Raw genomic sequence first — 27,850 nt, 5'->3', positions numbered from 1 at the left:
GTGTGTGTGTGTGTGTGTGTGTGTGTGTGTGTGCAGAAAGAGAAGGGGTAGAGAGAAGAAGGAAGAGAGGCAGAGAGAGAAAGGGAAGGAGGGAGCTAGAAAGATGGATTAACAGTTAAAAGTGCATTTTGATCTTGCAGAGGACCTGAGTTAAATTCCCAGCACTAACTCTAGGCAGCTCACAATCACATATAACTCTAGTTCCAGGTAATCCAATGCCTCTGGCCTCCATGGGCACTTGCAGTCATGTGCACATACACACACAAATGTGCACACATACACATAATTAAATAAACAATCTTTTTTAAATGATTGGAAGGAAAGAAAGAATATAAATATTAGTATTCTAATAATTGGTAACTCTAGATGAAGGACTTAAGCATGCTCACTGTATTTTTTAATACCTCTACACTTGCAAATCTTTTTAAATGGAAGCTTAAGAAGACATAATAAGGATTGTATCTAATGAAAGATGACCAAGACTCTAAATATATCATAAAATTGAGCCTCCAACAGACCAAAGTAAAGATATCACCAAACTCTGACTTGGTGAATCATGAATTTTATTGGGATTAATCACAGGTTTCCAGGTGAAAGGTTACTTGCAAGAGCAGGAATGGCTCAAAGATAGCTGCATTACCAAAGCTCACCCCAGCACGGGTCATAATTCATGAAAGCTAGAAACCTGGAGCACACTGCATAGCATACAGGCAGTCCACAGTTTAGAAAATAGTCTTTCTAAATAGTTCAGTTGGTATGAGTCTTTTGCAGAAAACTTGACTTCTCAGTAGTTTCTACTTCTTATATACTCTTATTAGAGATAGAGGAGTCTAAAGAATCTGGTCAGTTTCAGGGACTTCCTGAAGCTATTGAGATGTTTATTCTTGATCTTAAGTTTCCCTGCAAGAAGAACTGCTTTGTCTCCCTTTAGAAGGTTTTATGTCTTCACTCCATGATGGAATGTTTTATCTCAGAGGAAATTACTATACAACATATGTGCCCTGGGATCCATATTCTATGTGATGACAATGTCTTTGTCAACAACCTCCAAATGTTACTAAGGAAGCAAACGAGAATTTCAGATTTAAAATAAACAAGAACCATATTTTAGAGGAAGAAGAGTGATATGGCATTTATATGAAGACATAGAAGATAAAAACAATAGATCAAAGAGGAAGAAACAATGGGATAAAAGACTTCTGAGCAGAGAGAGTCATACACACAAACCATATTTTAGAGGAAGAAGAGTGATATGGCATTTATATGAAGACATAGAAGATAAAAACAATAGATCAAAGAGGAAGAAACAATGGGATAAAAGACTTCTGAGCAGAGAGAGTCATACACACAAAGTTTTTCATATTAAAAAAAAGAAGAATTGGCACTATCTAGTAGCTAAAAAATAAAAATGTGTCTGCAATGTAAAATAGGGGGAAAGCAGTGGAGGTGAGAGCAGAATGGCCAACAGTGGCCACAGGTCGTATCTTGCAAGGCATGGAGATCAAAATGAGTTTGGATTTCATTCTAAGTGTCATGGAAGGTTTTGTTTGGGAGGGAGAAGGAAGTATGGGTGTTTCGCCTGTATGTATGTCTTTGTACTATATGCATTCAGTGCTTAAGGAGGCCAGAAGAGAGTGTCAGATCCCTTGGAACTGGAGTTATAGACAGATGTGAGCTGGCATGTGGGTGTCGGAATTGAATCTGGGTCCTCTGGAAGAGCAGCCAGTACTTTTAACCACTGAGACATCTCCAGCCCCGTCATAGAAGGCTTTAAGCAAGAATGTGACACCTCTAGTCTTTCATATTGAAAAGCTTTTTCTAGGTACCCCCTAAAGGGACCAAAGTAAGAGAACCAATTAAATTGACATCTCTAGGTTAAGAGCTAGACCAAGCCTCAGCAGTTTTAAAAAGCTCCTTAGGTGATTTCAGTGCGCAACGATGGAGGGGAACCTAAGAGGAAAATAAAGCTAAAGTAAAAACATATATAAGACTTCTTTTGTTCTTATAGTTTAATTCTGTAGAACCAGCATTATTTCCTTCCCAGTTGGAATCTAAAGTGAAATTAATACCAACTTTGAAAGACATAGCTCACAAAATTATTTTAAGTAAATGTCATCTAAACAGCCCCAGCAAACAGTAGTTCTTTCTTTGTTGTTTAACCATTTTCCCCATGACAACAGCCCAGTTCCCAATGTTCTCTTCCATGCAAACTATCTAGGTATATCTTATGGATGTCATCGTGTCTGTGCTTGCAAGGGCATACCCTAAAACAGAGTTTCATCATTTCATATTTCCCTGACTCTTACTCTTAGCCTTTGTCCGGGACCTCTACTTTATGATGTTCATGGAATACACACACACAACGATAACAAACACATCCTACTGAGTTTCAGAGCTTCCAGGAACTGCACATTTTGATTATTCACTTGCATTTCGTCAAATATGACTGACTTGCAAGTCGGCTTAACTCCAAAATCCCAATGTGGCAAGACACCTTGATTCTTGGACTTTACTCCCAACTCTTTCTCTCTTCTGCATCCTCTCCTGTCAAGTTACACACTTTGATGTATTTCTACTAACGTGTGTAAGTAGCATATATGACAGTGCCTACCATTTATTGAATATTTACTATATACTTATAATAACAAATGCAGTGACTGTAGAGTCAACTAGTTGAGTCCTGACTCTCACTTCCTGATTACCTGACATATGGATATTGTTTATGACCTCAAGCAAAGCATTTTGCTTTTTGGCTGAGAATATTTCAGATGTAAGGCATAGCTAGAGCAGTCCTATATAGCAGATAAGTAGGTTGGTCTCAATTCTACAAGTCAAAACAACTTTTGACCCATAGAGTCATTTAGTCTTCCAGGATTCAATCTTAAAATACTGAAATAAAATTGAAGTAAATCACTTGAACTTTGTGATCAGCCTTGTGACAGATGCAAAGAGGGGAAAGGGTCATGAGGAAGAGGAGACATGGACAAATGACTGACAAAGTAGAAAGCTAATTAACTTGAAGCTTCTATCAAGAATGTTGTGGTATGAATGGTATTTTTGTCTTTTCAGTCAGTTAATAAATGCTGTCTATCCTCTTTCAGGTTTTTCGGGGGAATCAGGACTCGTCCACACCTATGGTGAATTCTCTAGACCCACCATTACTCACTCGTTATCTTCGAATTCACCCCCAGGTCTGGGAGAACCAAATTGCCCTAAGGCTTGAGATTCTCGGATGTGAGGCCCAGCAACTATACTGAGGTAGCCTCTGCATCCTCAGCTAAAGGACTGTCTCAGTCAGTGTTTTATTGCTGTGAAGAGACACCATGACCATGGAAACTCTTATAAAAGAAACCATTTAATTGGAGCTGGCTTACATTTCGGAGGTCCATTATTATCATGGTGGGGGGGAGCATGGTGGCATGCAGGCAGACATGGTGCTGGAAAAGTTAGTGAGAGCTCTACATCCGGATCCACAGGCAGGAGGAAGAGAGAGACAATGGGCTTGGTGTGGGCTTTTGAAACCTCAAAGTCTACCCCCAGTGATATACTTCCTCCAGTATGGCCACACCCATTCTAACAAGACCATACTTACTAATCTTTCTATGTAGTCCTACTCTCTGATGACCAAGCATTCAATTACATGAGCTTGTGGGGACCCATTCTTAGTCAAACCACCACAAGGTTATCCCCTCTCTAATTCAAAACCACCATTCCTCTCTGGCTTCTACATTACATACTATCCATGCCACCAACATTTTATTTAAAACCATACAATTGTATATGAGCCAACTCTGATACCTTCTAAATTATTAATTCTCCATTTTCTGAAACTTAACGCCCAACATTCAGAATGGAAGCTATATAGTGCTACATGAAATTTTATACTTTCAGTATCAAATATATGTTGTGCACTACCAAAACCATAAAATCCATGACAGAATCAGAACTAGAAAAACAATTAGTTTTATGCTTCTTAAATAACTCATGTCCATTAAGAGTGTTCAGTCATTCCAGGCCCCCCTTATTTTTAGACTTCCTTGTTCTCTTTTCTTTATATTATACTGTACCCAAATGTACATTTACTTACATGTATTGGCTGGGTTCTGCATTTGAGAGGGAACAAACAGCTTTTTTTTTCTTTCCAAAATTGTATGACCTTGCTTAAGAACACATTCTAAGTCCTGCAAATTTTATCTTCATTTAAACCTTAATTTTAAACACTGAAACTTTTAGGAAAAAAAAAAAAAAACACAGGGGTTACCCTTCAAGATATCAGAGTAGACAAAAACTTTTTAAATAGAACACCAACAGTACAGAAACTAACCCCAGGTCTCAACAGATGGGAACTACATGAAAATAAAAAAAAGAAAAAGAAAAAGAAACAACCAGCAGTTAACATACAGCCCAAAGAATAAGAAAAAATATCTTTACCAGTTATCCTAAAAGGGCTTATATACAGAAATTACAAAGAACCACAGAAATTGAATACCAATAAAATTAAATTGTTAGGGCTGGAGAGATGGCTCAGAGGTTAAGAGCACTGTCTGCTCTTCCAGAGGTCCTGAGTTCAATTCCCAGCAACCACATGGTGGCTCACAACCATCTATAATGAGATCTGGTGCCCTCTTCTGGTGTGCAGGTGTACATGCAGACAGAACATTGTATACATAATAAATAAATAAATCTTTAAAAAATTAAATTGTTAATCAACAAATGGGTAAATGAACAGAATGTAGAGTCTTAAAAAAAATGAAACACAAATGGTCAATAACTACTTTTTAGTGTTCAATATTTCTAGCCATCAGAGAAATGTAAATCAAACTACTTTGAGATACCACCTCACCCTAGTCATAATAGCTATCAGCAAACCTGATAAATGTTGGAGGGACTGTAGAAAGTAGTCATAATTCACTGTTGGTGGGAATTCAAATTAATACAGCCATTGTAGAAATCATTTTATAAATTTAAAAATAGAACTACCATATGACCAGACTATTTCACTCCTAGGCATATCCTCAAAGAACTCCATACCCTACCATAGGTATATTTATACCTCTATGTTTATCCTGTTTTATTCACTATAGCAAAGAAATAGAATCAGCAGATGAATGGATAATGAAAACTTGGTTTATACATACATATATATTTAACATGGAATACTACTCATTTCTAATGATAATAGTATTCTAAAAGACATTTTAATATTTCCATGGAAACATGAGGAAAATATAAACCTTAAAGTTCTTTTAAAGAACTTTACTTTTAAAAAAAAGAACTGCTGTTTTACTCTTTCTTTCACCTAATTTCTTGCTAAAACAAAAATATATCAGAAAATTTTATACAAAACCTTTGTAGTTGAAATATCAAGGAATCATGAGAAAACTCAACTGTTGAAAATAGTGAACACTCCAGTATGCATTGCCACATTTACCAGAAACTTGGAAATGCTTTACTGGTCCTTTACCTCTATACTTTATTATGATTACACAAATGCAACACGGTAGCAATGATAGTCCACTGAACAGAGGATGCTTTCAAAATTTGTAGCCCAGAATGATTTGAAAACAAGAGAAAAAAATGTGTTCCAGTTTCCGGGATGAATGGATGCAGTTGTTGTTTCATGCTAGTGTGTTTTCTAGTAATCCTACTTGACCCTCTTGTGACTTCTTTGGGAACTATAACACATAATCCACAACTGACAAAACTACAGATGATATGGTTTAATTTCCTATAAAATTCTAACCACTCATTGTAAGAGTTGCCATGGCTATAGATATCTTCCTGGGACCGGCAGCTGAGGCACATGCATGGGGTTCCTACCCTTAGGCCACCTGCCTGAACCCACCATCTGTAGATACCTTTCTGGGACCACCAGCTGTAGGGCATGCACGGTTCTGACCCTGCAGCCTTAGGCCACCCACCGCCGAAGCCCATTTTCTGTGGATATCTTCCTGGGACCAATGCTTGGCAGATCAGACCTTGGGTGTTCATTCTCACTGCCTGTGGAGTACTGAGAGTGAGGCTCCAAAACTGGGCGCTCACTCTCACAGTCCTACAGACACCTTCTGGGTACTAGCTTCTGATTCCAAACCAGGGAGACCACACTTAACATCCTGTGGACACCTTTCTGGTCTCGGAGGCTAGTGGTGCTTACTCTTCACCGCCCTGTGGAGGGGTTACATTCTGGTACTATGCTCCCCTCTTGCCTGGCTCACCCAGGTTAGAATCAGCCAGCACAGCACATGCAGTGAGCACAGCAGAGCTGAGCTAGGTGTGGGACCCAGGTTCCATTCCCCACCACCTTAAGGAAGCCTGTGGGGCACTGGAGCAGCTCTTGGCACAGAGATCTATCTGCCAGATCTATCTGGCTCACATAGGCCAGAATTAGTGAGCCCAGCACAGACAGAGAATCCAGCAGATTTGAGCTAGACACCTGACCCAAATTTCATTATCCTCCTCCCCAAGGAGGCCTGTGGGGCACTGGAGCAGCTTGAGGCTCAGAGATCTTTCTGCTGCTCCCCAGCAGCCTAGCCCACCTGGGTCAGAAATGAGGCCAGGACAGTCAGTGAACCCAGTGGAGCTGAGGCAGGCCTGGGACCCAAATCCCATCCTCCACTATCTTAAAGAATCCTGTGGGACACTGGAGCAGCTCTAAACTCAGAGATAGGTCCACCTGAGCCCCAGCTACATGACATACCTGGGTCAAAAACAGTGAGCCAGCAGAGACAGTGAATCCAGCCAGAGACTCCTTGAGACTCCAGAGACTGGTGGACCCAGTCTGTAGTACGGGCTCTAGGAATAATCAGTCAAGGCTCCAGGCAACCAGATGGCTAGAGGCTGCTATAATAATATAGGCAATAGGGCTGGAGAGATGACTCAGAGTTTAAGAACACTGGCTGTTCTTCCAAAGTTTCTGAGTTCAATTCCCAGCAACCGCATGGTGGCTCACAACTATCTAAAATGAGATCTGGTGCCCTCTGATGGCATGCAGGCAGAACATTGTATATGTAAGAAATAAATAAATTAAATAAATCTTAAAAAAAAAAAAAGAATACAGGCAACAAAAACCAGGACATCAGAATCTCCAAAAATCAATGGATATTCTGTTGCAGCTGAAACACAGGGGAAATGATCTTAGATCTATAATTATGCAGTTTTTTTGAAGCATATAAAGAAAAAGTGAACAACAAAATAGAGGCACATAAAGAGGAAATGAACAAAAAAAAATAGAAGCCATCATGGACAGACAGGAATCCATATTCAAACAAATGAAGGAAATGATGTAAGACATGAAAACAATTAGAATCAATAGAGAAAACACAAACAGAAAACCCTCGAGTTGGAGAACTTAGAGAAGACATCAGGAACCACCAAGGTAAGCATCACCAACAGAATACAAGAAGATGGAAGAGAGAATCTTAGGTGCTGAAGAAACAATTGCAGAAATTGATATATCTCTCAAAGAAAAAAAATAAAATCAGAAAAGTTCCAAACACAAAACATCCAAGAAATCAAGGAGTCCATGAAAAGACAAAACCTAAGAATAATAGGAATAGACAAAAAAAGAAGATTCCTGGCTCCAAGGCCCAAAATATAGTTTTGAGAAAATCATAGAAGAAAATTTCCCCAACCTTAAGAAAGAAATGCCCATAAACATACAAGAGGCCTACAGAACACCCAATAGACTAGACCAGAAAAGAAAATCCTCCTGCTGCATAATAATCAAAATACTAAATTTACAGAACAAAGAAAAAAATATTAAAAGGGACAAGGGAAAAAGACCAAGTAACATATAAAGGTAGACCTGTCAGAATCACACTAGACTTCATAACAGAGACTATATAAGCCAGAAGGGCCTGGGCAGCATCATGCAGATGCTTAGAGATCACAGATGCCAACCCAGACTACTATATCCAACAAATTTTTCAATCAACATAGATGGAGAAAACAAAATATTCCATGTCATAATTAAATTTAAACAATATATCTGTAGCAGTCCAGCCCTATGGAAGATACTAGAAGGAAAACTCCAACCCAAGGAGATCAACTACACCCAAAAAAACACAAGATAAAGACACCAATAATCTGTAACCAAGACATACTGAATACATTCAAGACAGACAAAACATCTTGCTATTTGTTGAATCTCATTTTTTATGACCATAGAAGATTGGTAGGAGAATTGACCATTACCTTTCTTACTGGAAAAAATGAGAAGCTACCTTTTTTTTCTCCCTAGCTTGACTGATCTTAGCCATAGCTTGACACTGCTCAGCAAATTCTAACTTCCATAACAATGATCTTCTCCTGCTAAACATTTTGCTAATTGCTTCCAGTCCCCTTGGCAGAGGACCTCAGTAGACAAGGACTCTAACAGAACATGAGTAAAAGGGGCTGTAGGACTATATTGAGAGCATGCGGTTTTCAATTGTTTAAAAGATATAGATGCATGGAGTCTCACCATATTACCCTGTCCATCAAGTTGTTCTATAACTGGAAAACCATAAAACTCAGTTATATCTTCTCCATTCTGCCTAACTTGTTGTAAAGAAGCTTGTAAAAGGGGTACAGTTGCCCGTACAGTAGACAAAGGAAAAGGTCACCTTGTCTTTTGAGCTACTGTAACTGTAGCCACCCCAGGAGAGGGTCCAAGCCAGCAATCAATGAGGGAGTTGGAGTAGGAGGTTGAGCCTCATTTTCCGTAGTACTTAATTCTCCAATTTTTCTATTTATTTCCTCCAAGCCCCATTCCAACTTTTTTATTTCATTTTGCCAAGGCTTAAGGTTTTTTTTTAATTTTTATTAATTACACTTTATTCACTTTGTATCCTCCCTGTAGCTCCCTCCTTCTTCCCCTCCCAATTCCTCCTTCCCTCCCCCTATACCATGCATGCCCCTCCCCAAGTCCACTGATAGGGGAGGTCTTCCTTTCCTTCCTTCTGATCCTAGTCTATTAGGTCTCATCAGCAGTGGCAGCATTGTCTTCCTCTATGGGCTGGTAAGACTGCTCTCTCTTCAGGGGGAGGTGATTAAAGAGCAGGCCAATCAGTTCATGTCAGAGACAGTCCCTGTTCCCATTACTATGGAACCCACTTAGACACTGAACTGCCATGGGCTACATCTGTGCAGGGGTTCTAGTTTATCTCCATGCATGGTCTTTGGTTGGGGTATCAGTCTCAGAAAAGGCCCCTGTGCCCAGAAATTGTGGTACATCTACACAGTGGAATATTACTCAGCAATAAAAAAACAAGGAAATCATGAAATTTGCAGGTAAATGGTGGGAACTGAAAAATATCATCCTTTGTGAGGTGTCCCAGAAGCAGAAAGACATACATAGTATATACTCACTTATAAGTGCATATTAGACATATAATACAGGATAAACATACTAAAATCTGTACACCTAAAGAAACTATTCATGAAGGAGGACTCCAGCTAAAAGGCTCAATCCCCATTCAGAAAGGCAAAGAGAATGGACATCAGAAGAAGGAGAAAACAGGGAACAGGACAGGAGCTTACCACAGAGGGCCTCTGAAAGGCTCTACCATGCAGGGTATCAAAGCAGATGCTGAGACTCATAGCCAAACTTTCGGCACCGAATCTTATGAAAGAAGAATCTGGCAGGGAATCTTATGAAAGAAGTGGGAAATAGTAAGACCTGGAGAAGACAGGAGCCTCACAAGGAGAGCAACAGAACCAAAAAGGCTTAAGTTTTTTAACACACATAGCCTGAATCAGAGGGTATCTCTCAGAATAATACTTAGATGCTTCTTCCTCCAACTCTGCAAACTCATCAGGATCTAAGTCATCCTCAAAGTCTTCTTCTGATAAGAAATTATTATCATCAGGAGGGACATATAGTTCTTCTGGAGGAGCTGATGGTCTGATCTCCTTTTGTTTAAAAGTCTCCCATCTTTCTAACTTCTTTCTCTCTAAGCCTGAAAGTTTCACTTTCTCAGTTCCGTGCAGCATATACAGACTATCTCTAATTAAAGTGCATATAAAAAACACGAGGCTACTGCCTTGTCCCATTTTTACTCTTGAATTTTACTCACCTCGCCCTTTTCAACTTTTTGATCCGAGCTTGCCAACACCCGTGGTGTTCTTCACTGCTTCCCTGTATCTCAAGTAGCTGACTGGGAGCCAAACTGCTGGAGCCCACCCACAGAGTTGAACAGTTCTTGAATGGGGGGTGAGGATTGGAAGAAAAATTAATAAACCAGCACACTACACATGGGATCTTTCCGAGGGGGCTTCTGGTAGAGACTAGTCACATGTTTATTCCAGTAAATCCATTTTAAGTCCGAACAAAAGCACCTCAGTACAATGAATGAATTCACAGGGAAGTTCAAAACTTCTTTACCTGACCACCTGTCTGTGTGATCCTCACACAGACAAAAAGTATGAACTTGACAAGACATCCCACCTGCTGTCTCAAACAAAAGGAGATAGACTGTCAGCTTATCACTGACTCCAGTGAAGGCCAGGGTGAAAGCATATCTTTCCTCTGAGATCAAAACTGCCTGGCAGACCAGCAACTCCCCCACACCATGTAAACAAACTGAAAGAGGAAAAAACACAAGATCATCTCCTTAGATGCTGAAAAAGCATTTGACAAAATCCATAACCCGTTCATGTTTAAAGTTTTGCAGAGATCAGGGATACAATGCACATACCTAAACATAGTAAAGGCAATATACAGCAAGCCTATAGCCAACATCAAACTAAATGGACAGAAACTTAAATCAGTCCCACTGAAATCAGGGACAAGGCAAGGCTGTCCACTCTTTGCATATCTCTTCAACATAGTACTTGAAGTCCTTGCTAAAGCATTAAGACAACTAAAGGAGATTAAGGGGATACAAATCGGAAAGGAAGAAGTCAAATTATCACTATATGCAGATGTTATGATAGTATACATGAGTGACCCCAAACTCCTTCAGCTGATAAATACCTTCAGCACAGTGGCTTGATACAAAATTAACTTAAAAAATCTGAAGCCTTCCTGTATACAAAAGACAAACAGGCTGAGAAAGAAATTAGGGAAACAACACCCTTCACAATAGCCACACATAAAGTACCTTGGTGTAACTCTAAACCAAGTGAGTGAAAGACATGTATGAAAAAAACTGCAAGTCTCTGGAGAAATTGAAGAAGATTATCAGAAGATGGAAAGATGTCCCGTGTTCATGGATCAGTAAGATTAACATAGTGAAAATGGCCATCTTACCAAAAGCAATCTACAGATTCAATGCAATTACCATCAAAATACCAACACAATTATTTACAGACCTTGAAAAAAATTCTCCATTTCATATGGAAAAACAAACAAACAACAACAACAACAAAAATCAGAACAGCTAAAACAGTCCTCTACAATAAAAGATCTTCTAGAGGTATCTCCATCCTTGATTCTCAAGCTGTACTATAGAGCCACAGTAATAAAAACTGCATGGTACCGACATAGAAACAGACTGGTGGATCAAAGGAATCAAATTGAAGACCCAGAAATAAACCCACACAGCTACGGATACTTGATTTTTTACAAAGAAGCCAAAACCATGGAAAAATGATAACATCTTCAACAAATGGTGCTGGTCTAACTGGATGTCTACATGTAGAAAAATGAAAACAGACCCATATTTATCACCCTGCATAAGAGTAAAGTCGAACTGAATCAAAGACCTCAACATAAAACCAGATACATTAAATAAATTAGAAGAAAAAGTGGGGAAGAACCTTGAACTCATTGGTACAAGAGACTTCCTGAACAGAACATCAATAGCACAGGCTCTAAGATCAACAATAAATAAATGGGACATCATGAAACTGAAAAGCTTCTGTAAAGCAAAGGACACTGTCATCAGAACAAAATGACAGTCTACAGAATGGGAAAGGATCTTCACCAACCCTACATCTGACACAGAGCTAATATCCAGTATATATAATGACCTCAAGAAGTTAAACACCAACAAACCAATTAAAAATGGGGTAGAGAGCTAAACTGAGAAATCTCAACAGAAGACAGCAGAGAAACACTTAAAGAAATACTCAACGTCCTTAGTCATCAGGGAAATGCAGATCAAAATGACCCTGACATTCCATCTTACACCCATCAGAATGGCAAACAAACAAACAAACAAAACCTCAGTGACAGCACATGCTGGAGAGGATATGGAGAAAGGGGAACCCTCCTCCATTGCTGGTGGGAATGAAACCTTGTAGAACCACTTTGGAAATCAATCTGGCACTTTCCCAGAAAACTAGGAATAGTGCTACCTCATGATCCAGCGATACCACTCCTGGGCATATGTCCAAAATATGCTCAAGTATGCAGCAAGGACATTTGCTCAGCCATGTTTGTAGCAGTTTTATTCCTAAAAGTCAGAATCTGAAAACACCTTAGATGTCCCCTTATGTGAAGAATAGATACAGAAATTGTGGTTCATTTACACAATGGAATACTACCCAGCAGTTAAAAACAAGGAAATCATGAAAATTGCAGGCAAATGGTGGTAACTAGAGAAGATCATCCTGAGTGAGGTAACCCAGAAGCAGAAAGACAAACATGGTATATGCTCACTTATAAGTGGATATTAAACATATAATATAGGATAAACATACTAAAATCTGTACACCTAAAGGAAGACCCTGGGTAAGATGATCAATCCTCATTCAAGAAGGCAAATGGGATGGACATTGGAAGAGGGAGAAAACAGGGAATAAGACAGGAGCCTACCACAGAGGGCCTCTGAAAGACTCTACCCAGCAGGGTATCAAAGTTGATGCTAAAAATAAAAATAAAAAATAAAAGCTGATGCTGAGACTCATAGACAAACTTTGGGCAGAGCGCAGGAAATCTTATGAAAGAAAGGGGAGATTGAAAGACCTGGATGGGACAGGAGCTCCACAGGGAGAGCAACAAAACCAAAAAAATCTGGGCAAAGTGATCTTTTCTGAGACTGATACTCCAACCAAAGACCATGGATGGAGACAACCTAGAACCCCTGCATAGATGTAGCCCATGGCAGGTTAGTCTCCAAAGGGAACAGGGGCTGTCTCTGACATGAACAGATTGGCCTGCTCTTTGATCGCCTCCCCCTGAGGGGAGGAGCCTTACCAGGCCTCAGAGGAAGACAATGCAGACAGTCCTGATGAGACCAGATAGGCTAGGGTCAAAGGGAAAGGGAGGAGGACATCACTTATCAGTGAACTGGAGGAGGGGCATGGGAGAAGAGGGAAGGAGAGCAAGATTGGGAGGGCATGAGGGAGGGGGTACAGCTGGGATACAAAGTGAAAATTTGTAATAAATAAAACTATTAAAACAAAAAAAAAAGACCCTGAGATTCCACCTCACACTCATCAGAATGGCTAAGATTGAAAACTCAAGGGATGACACATGTTGGAGAGGTTGTAGAGAAAGGGGAACCTGCCTCCATTGCTGGTGGGAATGAAACCTTGTACAACCCCTTTGGAAATCAACCTGGCTCTTTCTCAAAAAAATTAGAAATAGTGCTACCTCAAGATCCAGCTATACCACTCCTAGGCATATGTCTAAAATATTCTCAAGTATGCAACAAGGACATTTGCTCAGCCATGTTTGTAGAAGCTTTATTCTTAATAGTCAGAATCTGAAAACACCTTAGTTGTCCCCTTATCTGAAGAATAGATACAGAAATTGTGGTTCATTTACACAATGGAATACTATTCAGCCATTAAAAACAAGGAAATAATGAAATTGCAGGGAAATGGTGGTAACTAGAAAATGTCATCCTGAGTGAAGTAACCCAGAAGCAGAAAGACACATATGATATATACTCACTTATAAATAGGTATTAGCCATATAATATAATATAAACATACTGCAATCTATAGTCCTAAAAAAGCTAAACAACAAGGAGGACCCTAGGGAAGAGGCTGAAACCTCACTCAGAAGAACAAATAGGATAGACATTGGAAGTAGGAGAAGACAACGAACAGAACAGGAGTCATCCACACGAGGCCTCTGAAAGACTCTGTGCATCAGGGTATCAAAGGAGATTCTGAGACTCATAGCCAAACTTTGGGCAGAGTGCAGGAAACCTTATGGAAGAAAGGGGAGATAGAAAAACCTGGAGGAGACAGGAACTCCACACGGAGAGCAATAGAGCCAAAAACCCTGGGCCCAGGGGGGCCTACAGTGATCAATACTCCAACTAAGGAGCATTCATGGAGAGAACCTAGACACCCCTGCTCAGAGGAAGACCATAGGCTGCTCAGTTTCCAAGTAGGTGCCCTAGTAAAGGGTACAGGGTCAGTCTTTGATATGAACTGATTGGCCTGCTCTTTGATCACGTGCCCCTGATGGGTGAACAGCCTTACCAGGCCACAGAGGAAGACAATGCAGCTAGTTCTGATGAGACTTGATAGGCTAGGGTCAGATAGAAGGGAAGGAGGTCCTCCCCTATCAGGGACTAGGGAAGGAGCATGGGAAGAGAGGAGGGAGATGAGGGAGGAGGCTACAGAAAGGATACAAAGTGAATAAATTGTAATAAATAAGTAAATAAGTTAAAAAAAGAAAGTGGGAGACTTTCTCCCCCAGAACAATTGTTTGCTGCTTATATAGTCTTGGAGAGGGGACTTGTAAATCTTGTTTTAATTGTCTGAAACATCTAAGTATTTTTAAATTTCTTTTAATTTTACTTCCTGAGTGTTCCTTCCTCTTTCCTCTTGGAGGCCATGTTTAGTTTCAGAGGAAATTTCAACATATGCTAATGTGAAAACTTTTGGGTATGTACTCTGCAAAGGTATGTCTGAAAACTTCTATTTCCAGTCCTTTTGAGGAGCCTTCATACTGATTCACGTAGTGGGACGTACCAGTTTACATTCCCACCAGCAGTAAAGGAGGGTTCTTCTCCCTGACATCCTCTGTAACGTTTTTTGTCATTGTTTTTCTTTTTTTTTTTTATTTTAACAAATTTATTTATTTGGTGATGTTACCAAAATATCTATGTGTCACTGTTAGTATTTATTTACTTTTTTAATTACATTTTTATTTTTAATATTAATTACAATTTATTCACATTATATTCCAGCTGTAGCCCACTCCCTCACTCCTTCCCAATCCCACCCTCCCTCCTTCATCTCCTCCCTGCCTCTCTCTAAGTCCACTGATAGGGGAGATCCTCCTCCCCTTCCATCTGACCCTAGCCTATCAGGTCTCATCAGGACTGGCTGCACTGTCCTCCTCTGTGGCCTGGTAAGGCTGCCCCTCCCTCGGGGGGGGTGTCAAAGAGTGCAGGTAATCATATGAAAAGAGGGGGAGTTAGTAAGACCTGTATGGGTCAGGAGCTCCACAAGGAGAGCAACAGAACCAAAATATCTGGGCACAGGGGTCTTTTCTGAGACTGATACTCCAACCAAGGTCCATTCATGGATATAACCTAGAACCCCTGCTCAGATGTAGCCCATGGCAGCTCAGTGTCCAAGTAGGTTCTCTAGTAAGGGAACAGGGACTGTCTCTGACATGAACTCAATGGCTGGCTCTTTTTATATCATGTGCATGGGTGTTTTACCTGTATGTCTATGTGCAGTACCAGCAAGGGCCAGAAGAGGGTATCAGCTTCACTATAATGGGAGTTACAGATGGTTGTGTGTTGCCATTGTGGGTCCTGGGAATTGAACCTGGATACTCTGCATAAGCAGCAAGTGCTGTTAACTGTTGAGTCTCCTCATCCCCTTTGTTTATTTTTTTAGATTAGTTCTTTTGCTTATTGGTCAATATGAACTTTTATAATCTATATGCTAATCTTTCATAAGATACACACACAGACGCACACACATATGTGTCTGTGTGTGTCAAACACACACTGGTGTATATGGAGAATGTTTTTTTTATTTAATGTGAGGATTACATTCTTGACATTATTTATTTTATTTTATTTATTATTATTATTATTATTATTATTATTATTATTATTATTTTGAGACAGGGTTTCTCTGTGTTTCCCTGGCTGTCCTAGAACTCACTCTGAGGACCAGGCTGGCCTCAAACTCAGAGATCTATGTGCCTTTGCCTCCCAAGTACTGGGATTAAACACATGTACCACCATGCCCAGTAATTTTCTTTTTCTTTTAATGAGAACTATTTAATGTGATAATTGTTGCTTTTGGCGTTTACAAAATCTTTTTCTCCACCAAAATCATAAGGGAATTCTAAAATACTGTTTTTCTGAAAGTGACCAATTTTGCTCTTCATGTTTACATCCTTAAGCTACTTGCATTTTTTTTTTGGTAGTATGACTCCAATCTCATATTTCATATCATGGAAAGTTATGATTTTCCGTATATGAACTTTGAACTGAACTTATGTACCTAAGAGCAGTTCTAGGAATCAAGAAGAGCAAATAGTTGTCATAAATTCCAAGAAGCAATAAATTCCAAGGAGCAAGAGCAGATTCTGAACGATGAATGCCTTGAACTAAAGCCAGCCAACCATAAAAAGTCCTGGCGATGTCGAAAGACAGCTGTCTGAGCACCTGTCCTGTGCTCTCAGTCAGCCCACCTTGTCCTCCAGTACTTTTCCGTTCTCACCTTTGCCCCACGGAACACATCAGCTGTTTTTCACTCAAGGAGTCACTCGCTATTTAGTTTTTCCAACTACAAGCAATGTGGATTCAGTACTTGCTTTATCTTTACTTAAAGAACTCAGTTTCTGTTTTTATATGGGTATGTACTATGTCTGGCACTACTCAATGGAACTGTCCTTTCTCTGCTACCGTGGAAAGCCACCTCCTCCATATTATCAAGTGTCTCAATAGGTGTAAATGTGTCTCCAGGCTTCCCCGCCCCCACGTTTTCTGTTTCGGTGACTCACTTTGCATGCTTAAACCACATTTCTTTCATTGACATACAATAAGGTACTGCAATCTGGAAGGTTGGTCCCCTCACTTTGTTTCTCTACAGCACTCTGGCTATTTTATTCTATTTTGTCCTTTTGCTTCTCCACTTCCTCTTCTTTATTTTCTGTTTTTACTTAAAATCTGCTTAGATTTATTTATTTTATGTGTTTAAGTATTTTGTCTGAATATATGTACATGTACCATGTGTGTGACTAGTACCCTTGGAAGCTAGAAAAGGGTGTCAGATCCCCTAGAACGGGAGTTATAGATGATTGTAAGCCACCATGTGGGTACTGGTAACTGAACCTAGGTCCTCTAGAACAACAAACGCTCTTAATCGCTAAGACATTTCTCTAGTTCCTCTTCTTCTTTTTGTTTGTTTTACGTGATAGTCTCACAAGTACTCCAAGCTGACCTTGAACTTGTGGAAATCCTCCTGCCTCAGCCTCCTAAGTGTTATAATTACAAAGACACGCCATCATGCCCTTGCTACTTTGGCTATTCTTGTTTTATTACAACTCCATACATATCAAAAATAAATTGGTAAGTTTCATAAACTATCCAGGATTGCATTGAATCTATAAAATAGATTCAGGAAATCTGGCAACTTAAAGCAATGGAGTCTTCTAAATCATGCACACAAATTCTGTCTTCATTCACAACTCTTCTTTAACTCTGTAGAGTGTTATAATTCTCTCCATGAAGCACATGTGCATTGCTTATTAATCTCTTGAGACTTGTTTTAGATGTCAAAATGGAGAGGGATTTTTGGTTTGTTTTTGTTTTTAAGATTTGTTTTATTTTTAATCGTGTGTGGGATTATGTGAGTGTGTGTCCTCAGAGTACAGAAGATGATGTTGATCCCCTGGGGCTGAAGTTGCAGGCACTTGTGAGCTACCCTATGTGAATACTGAGAACTAAACTCAGATCCTTTGGAAGAGCAGCAGAAATTCTTAATCACTGAGTCATCTTTGTAGCCCAATAAATGGTATGGTTTTTGTTTGTTTTCTTGATTAATTGATCTGATTTGTTTTAAGACTGAGTCTCACTATGACTGTCCTGGAACTCTCTGTGTAGACCAGGCTGGCCTTGAACACATAGAGACCAGCCTGCCTCAGCTTCATAGGTACTGGGATTAAAGGCATATACCATCATGCCTGGCTGAAATGGTATGTTTTAAAATTATATTTTTATATGTTTTTGGCATATAGAAACATAAATTTTGGGTGCCAGTACCTTTAATAATAGTTTATTTTGTTTATTGTTTATCTGTAGACTTTTGAATATATTTTGAGGATCTCCTTACATAGTTCTGACTGTCCTAAAGCTCACTTATAGACAAGATTAGCCTCAAACTCACTCAAAATCTGCCTGCCTGAATATGTGTATTTCCCTGTTCATATCCCATCTGTGATACATTCAAAGCTTTCCAATTAACTTTGTGATGAAAAATAGAGAAGAAAATAGGCATAAATCTAAAGAGTTGATAGCACAATAGTGTTCAATGTCATCTTCTTATAAAAAAGACACAGGGGGCTTGTTTGTACCCTTCCAGCATATGAAGAATCAAAGAAGTCCTATGTGGAAAGAGCACTCAACAGACACCAGATCTTCCAGCACCCTGATCATGGACTTTCCATCCTCCAGAATGATGGAAAATAAATTTATGTCATTTACAAGCTATTTGTTTATAGTATTTTGTTCCAACATCCTGAATGGATGAAGACAAGTTATATAGTAGTGATTGTTCATTTTAAATGGGTGAATAAACATTTCTTTCATAAAACATTGCATTTTTCTCTTAAATTGTATTCTAGGTTATCAATGTGGTTGAATATTTGTAGTCATTTGAAGAATGACCCACATGGGCTCATATATTTGAATGTCTGGTCACCAGGGATGTGGCACTACTTTAGAAAGATTAGGAGGTGTGGCCTTGCTAGAGTAGGTATGACCTTGCTGGAGTGGTGGGCTGAGGGTGGGCTTTCTTTCTTTGTGCTGCCTGTGGATCCGGATGTAGAACTCTCAGCTGCTTCTCCAGCACCATGTTTATGTGCATGGTGACATGCTCCCCACAGTGACAAGGAACTAAACCTCTGAAACTATAAGCAAGCTCCAATTAAATGCTTTCTGCTATAAGAGTTGTAGATGCAGCCCCGGCTCTGGGAGAGCCACACTTAGTGGGCACCTGGGAGCAAGCAAGCAGAGCCTCGGTGGGTGAGAGCCCTGGCCAGAACTGCTGTGGGGCCCTCCATGATGAAAGATTTGGGGGCACTTCCCTTTCTGTGTGATTGATAGTCTGGGCAGTGAATAGACGGCTGACAGTGTCTAATCCTTTCTGCAGGATCTTGGCAAGGGAATCAAAGACTTCATCTGGAGCATCTGTACCATTTCAAAGCTAGATGCTCAGATCCAGCAGAAGAGAGAGGAGCAATGTCAGAAAAGGGCAAATAGTGTCTTGGCCCAGAGGAAAGCCCAGATTATAGAACAGAAGTAAGAGAGTGACCTATGTATTGTTAGAACTTTCGAGTGTTGTGCTTGGAATGGTGGAGTATTCTCCTCTTGTTTTATCAATTGTTTATTCCTGTGCTTTAATCAGTAACATCCCAGATTATTGGTGATCATCACTACATGGAGATTTTTGGTCATGGCTGGAATTCTTCCTCACATTAATTTTTCAGTTCTCTTTGGGTGTTCTCCCAGTCTGTGCTTAGCAAAGTTGTGAATGCCATTTGGTTCCAAAATATAGCTGACTTGGCGTTTGAGGTATCAGGGAAGAAACGTCATCCATTCCCCAGTGTCAGCAAAAAAATTGTTGCTATGCTCTTCAACCTTTTGCTACAGGCACCTTTCCTTATTCAGGGGATGTGTGTGAGTCTCTTCCTCATCCATCTCCTGCATATGTCTCTTCTCTACTCACTGTATTGCTTTGAGTACCATTGGTTTAATAAAAGAATTGAGCATCCTGGACATATACCTGAAAGATGCTCCACCCTTCAACAAGGATATTTGCTTAGCTATGTTCAAAACAGCCTTATTTGTAATGGCCAGAATCTGGAAACAACCTAGATGTCCCTCAACCAAAGAATGAATAAAGAAAATGTGGTACATTTACACAATGGAATACTACTCAGCTATTAAAAATAAGAAAATCATGAAATTTGCAGGCAAATGGATGGAAGTAGAAAAAAATTATCCTGAGTGAGGTAACCCAGCACCAGAAAGACATGCATGGTATATATTCACTTATAAGCAGATATTAGCCATATAATATAGGATAAACATACTACAATCTACAGACCTAAAGAAGCTAAGCGTTAAGAAGGACCGTAGGCAGGATGCTTAATTCTCATTCAGAATGACAAATAGAATAGACACTGGAAGTGATAGAAGAGAGGGAACAGGACAGGAACCTACCATAGATGTCCTCTGAAGGGCTCTACCCAGCAAGGGATGGAAACAGATGCAGAGACTCACAGGTAGACTTTGGACAGAGGACAGAGAGTCTTATGGAAGAAGCAGGAGATAGAAGGACACAAAGGGACAAAAAGCTCCACAAGGAGACCAACAAAGCAAAAAAATTTGGGCCCAGGGAGAGCAGCAGAGACTGATGCACCAACCAAGGACCATGCAAAGAGAGGACCTGCTCAGATGTGGCCCATAGGCAACTCAGTCTCCATGTAGAAACCCAAGTAAGGGAGGCAGGGTCTGTCTCTGACATGAACTCTGTTGCCTGCTCTTTGATCACTTTCCTCTGAAAGTGCTGTCTTGTCAGGCCATAGAGGAAGAGTATCCAGGCAGTCCTGATGAAACTTGATTGGCTAGCTACTGCAGGCCACTGAGTTCTGCTGTCAAAGGGGACAGGTGGGACTGGGTGAAGAATGTGGTAGCTCTTTTCTCTATTTTTCTCCCCCTGCCATGAAAGGCAAGACCCACTGCCAAGGGCCCTCTGCATACTCCCTTTTCATGATGAATTGGAATCTTCCTGATTCCAGTATGTGGATTTTTACCACCATTCTAGGTCTGAGAAGACCAGCGTTTTCCAGCTGTTTTTTTTGTTTGTTTGTTTGTTTTTGTTTTGTTTTGTTTTCATTTGCCAGCTCCTGTGCCTGAACTGATCTGAGTAATTTTTCATCCCTTCCCTGTGTCTTTAACCTTCCCACTTCCTCCTATCTTCCAGCACCTCTGGATTTGTAATCTTAACTGTTGCTTTTTGTGAATTTGTTGTTACTGTTTTTCTGTGAAACACATACATTGGATGTGGGAGATAAAGGAGCATTCCAGTTTCTCCAGGTCACTCCCTCTACAGCCATCACTGTCTTGTTTTCTTGTAACTCAGGTTAGGTCTCTGTTAGGTTTAGGTCTCTGTTACTCTGCTGCAGAAAAGGAAAGAAAAGTGGTGGGGGGAAAGAAACCTGAAGAGATGGGACACTCAGCCAAATGACTGGGTTTTGAGGAGTCATTTTCTTTTCCCCTTGAAGGGAAAACAGCTTTTTTTCACTGGTACATTTAAAATTCCCCAACTATGGGTCAGTGCCACTTCTGGACAGGTACAATTGTGTCACAGAATGCTCAGAGGATCTGAACTTCTTAACTTTGAAGATGAAATTTACTGTTGGCCACTGCCAGGTCCGACTGGTGTTTTAAGGAATAATGGATGGTTCATGTAAGAACTGAAGGGCTAAACTTATTAAACCATGTAACCTGTGATTGGTGACCTTTTCCTGTCATTTTAAAAGTGAAATATTGGGTAAGAGGGCAAAAAGAAAACTTGTACAATTTTAAAATGTCACAAACATGAGCTGGTCCTACCCGCCCCCTCCCCCCCCAAAAAAAAAGCTGCTGTGGTCATGGAGTCTCTTCACAGCAGTAGAACAGTGACAAAAACAATATCTTTTCAAGAAATTGTATGGATTCAAATGTTTTCCAGCAGTATATTGCTAATTTTTAAAAATTTGGTCATGAATGGGAGTAAAACAGTGTTTCATTACAATCTTAATTTGCATTCAATCCATATCTTCATATATATTGGCTGTCTTAGTCCCTGTTCTCCTACTGTAAAGAGACACCATGACTAAGAAACTCTTCTAAAATAAATTATTTGGGGCTGGAGAGATGGCTCAGAGGTTAAGAACACTAGCTACTCTTCTAGAGATCCTGACTTCAATTCCCAGCAACCACATGATAGTTCCCAACCATCTATAATGACATCTGGCGCTCTCTTCGGGCACTGTATGCAGAATAAATAGATTTTTTTTAAATGAAAGAAAGAGAGGATTTAATTGGGAGCTGGTTTACTGTTTCAGAGGTTTAGTCCATTATCATCATGGCAGGGACCATGGCAGCATGCAGGCAGGTGCTGGAGCAGTAGCTGTGAGCTACGTCCTGATCCATAGACAAAGATAAGGATATTGGTGCTGGGTCTGGCTTGTTCTTTTGGAACCTTTAAAACCCATTCCTGGTGACACATTTCCTCCAACTAGGTCATGCCTACTGCAACAAGGCCACACCTTCTGATGCTTCTAAGCCTATCAAAGGTTCCACTCTCTGAAGACTAAGTGTTCAAATACATGGGCATATGGGGGCCATTCTTCTTAAAGAGCATCACATTGACTGTTGTGAAATGTTTATTCATGTCTTTTGTTCAGTTCTTTACTGGATTGTTGTGGGACTCTGGTGGATAAGGTCGAAGTCGAACATTTCCGGATAGCTTCTGTGCTTGGTCTATAATGGTGGACTCCATTTTCTTAGCAGGGTTCTCTCTCTGCCTGATTTTAGGTTCCCAGATCATCACATAGCCTTCAGGGAAGATTACAGGCCTGGGCCTTTCCTGATAAGAAAACCTGTTGAGCAAGCACCTGGGAATTTCTGGAGATACTCACTCTGTGCTAATACGATGTTTTGGTCTCTTGACTTTTTACCAAAGATCTTTGACTTTACCTGGACCTTCTCTCCCACCCATAAGATAATTAAATACTGCTTTTTCCCTTTTATGATAGGACTGTTTTGGTACATGTAGATTAAGTATCCCTGGTTCCCTGACTCTGGTGAATCACACACATTCACCCTTGAAACCTTTTCCTCTGCCCAAGTTTTATAAATCCCTGATTTCACATGAAATAAACATGTTTCATGCAAGATGCTACATGATACCATCAGCTTTCCACCAAGTCTGCCTGAGATTTGTCATTTATTCTGAGGGAAGGCTCCCTTCCTCCCTGGAAATTCTCTGCCAAACTCCTGGGGCTTAGCTACCTATCTGACCACCATGAGCTCCACCGTGATCACCAGTTCACCAGTGAAGCACCTTTCGGGCCTGAGACCTGGACCCACCTTCTGAGCCGGCTGTGCCTGCTCCTTCGCCTTACTAGACCTGCCTCCCCATCCTCAAGTCCTTCCTCTCCACTCCCCCTCCCCCGCTGAGACTCGGCACCTAGCCTATCCCACAGGCCTCACCCTAAGGTGCTCTAGCCATTCCTGAGAGAAACAGAACCTCCAATACCAGGGTAGCTCTGTTCTTTGTCCTGAAGCTGACAGCAAAGCCCCAGACTACTGCCGGACAAAGAATGATAGATTGTGGTTTTCGTTAGTTTTTAGTCTTAGTGTTGTCATTAATTCTCTACCCTAAGGCAGCAATGACAAAACAAAGTTGTAGTCTGTGGAAGTTTGTCCTGAAAAACCAATGATTTTTATTGGGCTTACTTACAGAGCACGGGTGAGGGGTCATTGATTGTATCATAACAGCCACCCTATAAACCCCACATGGATGATGGCTTCCCTATAGCCACACAGATGAAGCTTTAACCTGGTAACCTTCCCCAGTCCATATATTCTCGTCCATCCCCTGAACAATTAGGACACAATTGGTTGAGGAGAATGCTTGAATACTCAAGTGAGAATCCTGCCTCCCGTGTGCCCTCTTTCTATAATGAAGGTCTATAGTCAGTAAACCCAGTTCTGATAATCTTTTGCTAGCAGACATGAATGAGTTCATGAAGATGGTGGCTGTTTGGCTCACAGAGTGCTATAAAACATCTTTATACATTCATAATAGTAATCCTTTGTGTTTATGCATTGAAAACTATTTTCTGCTGATGTACATTAAGTCCCTTTTCTTATTCTATTTATTATTTTTTACTGCTGTGTGTCTACATGTGTATATGAGAGATACAGAAAGTAAGAGGTGTATACATCCACGTATGTGTAGGTTCACTAACCCCATGCATATATAGAGATTGGAGGATGACCTTATGTGTTCTGCTCTATCACTCTCTTCACCTTAATTTCCTTAAGGGTCCCTCACTTCATCTGGAGCTATGCTGGCAGCCAACAGATCTTCTTACTTCACCCCATAGCTCTAGAGTTACAGGCATGTGTGGCCATGACCAGCTTTTTAAGTGGATGTTGTGAATTCAAACTCAGGTCCCCATGCTTGAACAGTAAGTGATTTTAACCAACAAGTCATCTCCCGATTGTCAGTATTTATTTTTAAAAAATGATGCCACACACACAACATGAACTATTTATTGGATGGAGGTGGAGAGAGGGAAGGAGAGATAGAGAGGCATGATGGGGGGCAAGGAAAGAAAGCAAGGCAGAGAGAGAGAGCGAGAGGAGAGTAAGAGAGAGACAACGTGGCAAGTTGATCCTTTTATAGCTTGTGCATACTCAGCTGAAACGCATCTGCCACACACCTGGTGGGAGACACATGATGACATCATAGGTTACTAGGCAACCCAGAAGCAGGCTGCTTATACAATAACATTCTTCCCTTTTTCAATAATTAAAAAAAAAAAAAGAGTACATTGGACTGCTTCTCGTATAAGGCAAGTTAAATTATATAAATATAGGTTCATTGGAAGCAGCTCTTGTTACATGGTGGGTTCACAAATCATACCAGGAGACTACTTCCACATGGGAAGTTTTATTAAGGGAAGGAGGAGGGGGTTACAGAGGCTGTCTCTGGGAAGGGTAGGAGGGAGAGAGAGAGTAGGTGGTGCCAGTTCTCTTATAAGGTGACCCAGAGCATGCGCAGGTGGTTTCAGGTGGTCCACAGGTGGTCGTAGGTGGCCTCAGAGATGCCTGACTTCCAGTATGCCAGGTCCCTTGAGGCTGGCTGTAGAGATGCCTGCTTATGGATCCCAACAGCTTTTGGTCACCATGCAACAGGGTAAGAGATAGAGAGGGAAAAAGTGTTTAACAGACAAATCAATATCAGTCATCTTTAGTTACTTTTTGCTAACACTAGGGAGGCAATAGGGAAGCCAAAATGCTGAAATGTTGATCAAGTCCAGGAAGAACAGGCTCGTTTGATGCTGTCCAAGGTCTGTGAGAACATCGGTGGTTGGGAGGGAAAGTGCAGGTGGAAGTCTGTGAGGTCAGACAGGGACACCTGTCGTAGGTGCTTTGGCACGGTCCTGGATGTAGGACCTTGGTCTGGCGGGATACTGGAATATATATATATATATATGCAGAGGACAAAGTTAAGTAGGCTACAGAGGAAATTTCTTTTAGGTGTATGTTACCTTTAGGTGCACATTTGAAACTTTTGGGAGAGAGAACTGAGATGGAAGGTTTGGATCAAAGAAGAGAACCTTGAACCATAGGGAAACTCCATTTACCCGAGGGCACCTCCATTTACCCAATCACTGACAGTAATTTAAAAGATTTTGCTTTGGATCTGTCATCTAAGGGAATTGAGGCCAAGTTTGGTTGCAGAAATGTGTAAGCCTAGAAACCCTTAAAGCGGGTGTGAGGTGTAGGGATGTGAAATTATTTAGAAGGCCTCTCAGAGGAGAGCCCGGGGGTATGGTGGAAGACACAATTCTCATGGGTGAAGAGAGAAAAGTCAGTTCTGCCAGTCTTTAGGGAGTCCCCATGGAGTACAAGAGAACCTGAGGTTCGAGGGCACAAGCTGACAAAGCAGGTCATCACAAGCAGTGCCAGGGGGCTACAAGGAAGACTCCCAGGAGACATAATACTAGGATCCTTCCTGGCTGCATTTGAAACAGGCACCTGGCAGGGTGGACCTTGGCTATACACCCAAAGGATGGGGCATTGCAGACCTCTTGTTTTCTCTATGGGAATGCCAACAGCCTCAGAGCAACAGCCAAGGTCTGGAGCACAGTTTTAAAACCAATATAGTAGAACAGTATAAAGCAATTTTAAAATTACATTTGAACTTATACCAAATCTCTTTGCCAGAAAGCCTAGTGGTGCATCCAGAGCACCAGCAGGGGATGGGGGATGGGGGGAGACGACAGCATTTATTCATTAATTCAGGAACTGATAAAGACATAGGCAGTTAGACATACATTTTAAATTAGCTTGTAAATCTGAACAGACATTTATAACCTTGAAATTTTAGCACCACATAAAAATTATTTTGAACCAGGGTTGAATCATTTACACAGCATGTTGTAAAAATATAACTTTGAATTTTTATAAAAATCCATACCAATTTAAATGAGACTTGTTGATTTTATAGCCTAAAATGAGTTAAAATAAGCAGAGAATTAATTATTATTAAAATTGTTCATATCATCTGGTCACCTTAAGATTTACAATTTAATCTTAAGGTTTGTTTGTTTGTTTGAGAGCATAAAAAGAAACGAGAGAGTAGTTTTATTTAATGGGATGGCAGGCAGAGAGAAACAGACAGGACTTTGAGAAAAGAGAAATAGGAAATCGCTTTTTCCTTCACTGATCGCTCTTACTGTTACTGGATAGTAGACATTTGAGTAGGGCAAATATAGGTGTAGAAGCCAGAGGTTTCTCAAAGGGGAGAGAATATGAAGAAGCCATTTCTTTAAATGAGAAAGGGGAAATGGAAATGGACCATGTGGCTAGTGGTTCATCAACCAAATAGCACAGCAGGTCAGGGGCTTAGCCTGGCTAAGCCTGACAACTTCGGTGCCTGGTACCAGGGCTTTATCAGCAGTAAGATCAAGTTCTCCTAGAGGGAGTCTAATCTGCAGGAAAGGATTGGAGCAGATAGGCAGCTTTAGAGGGGAGGTAGGAAGGGTGCAGTGGCCTTTTAGTGTCTACAAGAGACTGCTTTTTTGAAGCTCTGAAAACAGTGGGACAGAAACAAGGTAGTGAAAGCAGCCGGCAGAAGGGAAACCACAGTGTTGTTGTTGTTGTTTATAACCAAGATGGCTGCCAATCATGTGCCTGCCCTTGATTGCCCTTAGTTAAGACCATGTGCTTGCCCTTAGTGGAGATGGCAGTGAAGCCGTAGCTCCACCCTCTTTATCCCACAATCAACATGGCAGCTAGTCATGAGTCCTGTGCAGCCGCAGTGGCAATGCAGAACCAGGCTTGCAGGCCTTGGGGCCTTGCTGACGGTATGGAGGTCCCTGCCAGCAGCAGTTCTAAACTGTGAGTTGCAGGGCTGAGCGGGTGTCAGCTCAATTCAAAAACCCTGCTCCACACATAAGCACATCATCGAGGCAGGACATTTAAAACCCAAGTTCTTGGGGCCTGAGGCAGTGGCAAAACTGAAAGATGTTTGAGGGCAGTTTTAAAACCCTCTGTGCTGTGCAGGCGGGTCCAGAGGCCTCGCTTACCAAATAGTGAGTGAGGAAAGGACCAGAGCAGAAAAGGGTATCAAGTGAGAAAAAAAAGATCTGTTTTGGGCTGCATGCATGTTTGAGCAGCTGCAGGAAACAGAGCAGAAGCACACAGTGGCAGCAGGCAGAGACAGGTTAAGTGATCATGAAGGAAGCTGGAGATGAAGGTGTAAGAGAAAGATTTGCTGTGGGTAGGCATGTGAGGGTTCTAGCATGTGTAAACATTGCTGGAAGTGTCCTCCCCGTATGGGCTACCAAATGTTAGTATTTATTTTAAAATGATGCTCCCCCACACACAACAGATATTAAGTGAAAGAGATTATTGGATGGTGGTGTAGAGATAGAGGGGAAAGGAACGAGATATGATGGTGTGGGCAGGAAAGAAACTGAGGCAGAGAG

The 27,850-nt window shown here is 40.9% G+C and overlaps 1 protein-coding gene and 1 pseudogene across 2 annotated transcripts in view; both read left to right on the top strand.

Moving 5' to 3' along the window:
• The window catches only part of F8 (coagulation factor VIII), a 146,299-nt gene extending 142,935 nt beyond the window's left edge, over positions 1-3,364 (top strand). For both annotated transcript variants that reach the window (XM_060375196.1, XM_060375197.1), the window contains one exon: positions 3,102-3,364. In XM_060375196.1, the coding sequence (XP_060231179.1) occupies positions 3,102-3,257 (156 nt within the window). In that variant the 3' untranslated portion in view covers positions 3,258-3,364. The remainder of the gene's footprint in view (positions 1-3,101) is intronic.
• Positions 3,365-17,360: 13,996 nt separating this feature from the next.
• On the top strand, positions 17,361-22,431 carry LOC110540115 (etoposide-induced protein 2.4 homolog; annotated as a pseudogene).
• The last annotated feature ends 5,419 nt before the right edge of the window (positions 22,432-27,850 follow it).

This window comes from Meriones unguiculatus, chromosome X, assembly GCF_030254825.1.
Source record: "Meriones unguiculatus strain TT.TT164.6M chromosome X, Bangor_MerUng_6.1, whole genome shotgun sequence".
Lineage (NCBI taxonomy): Eukaryota > Metazoa > Chordata > Mammalia > Rodentia > Muridae > Meriones > Meriones unguiculatus.
The sequence above is the reverse complement of the archived record's forward strand: the minus strand, read 5'-3'. Positions and strand labels throughout refer to the sequence as shown.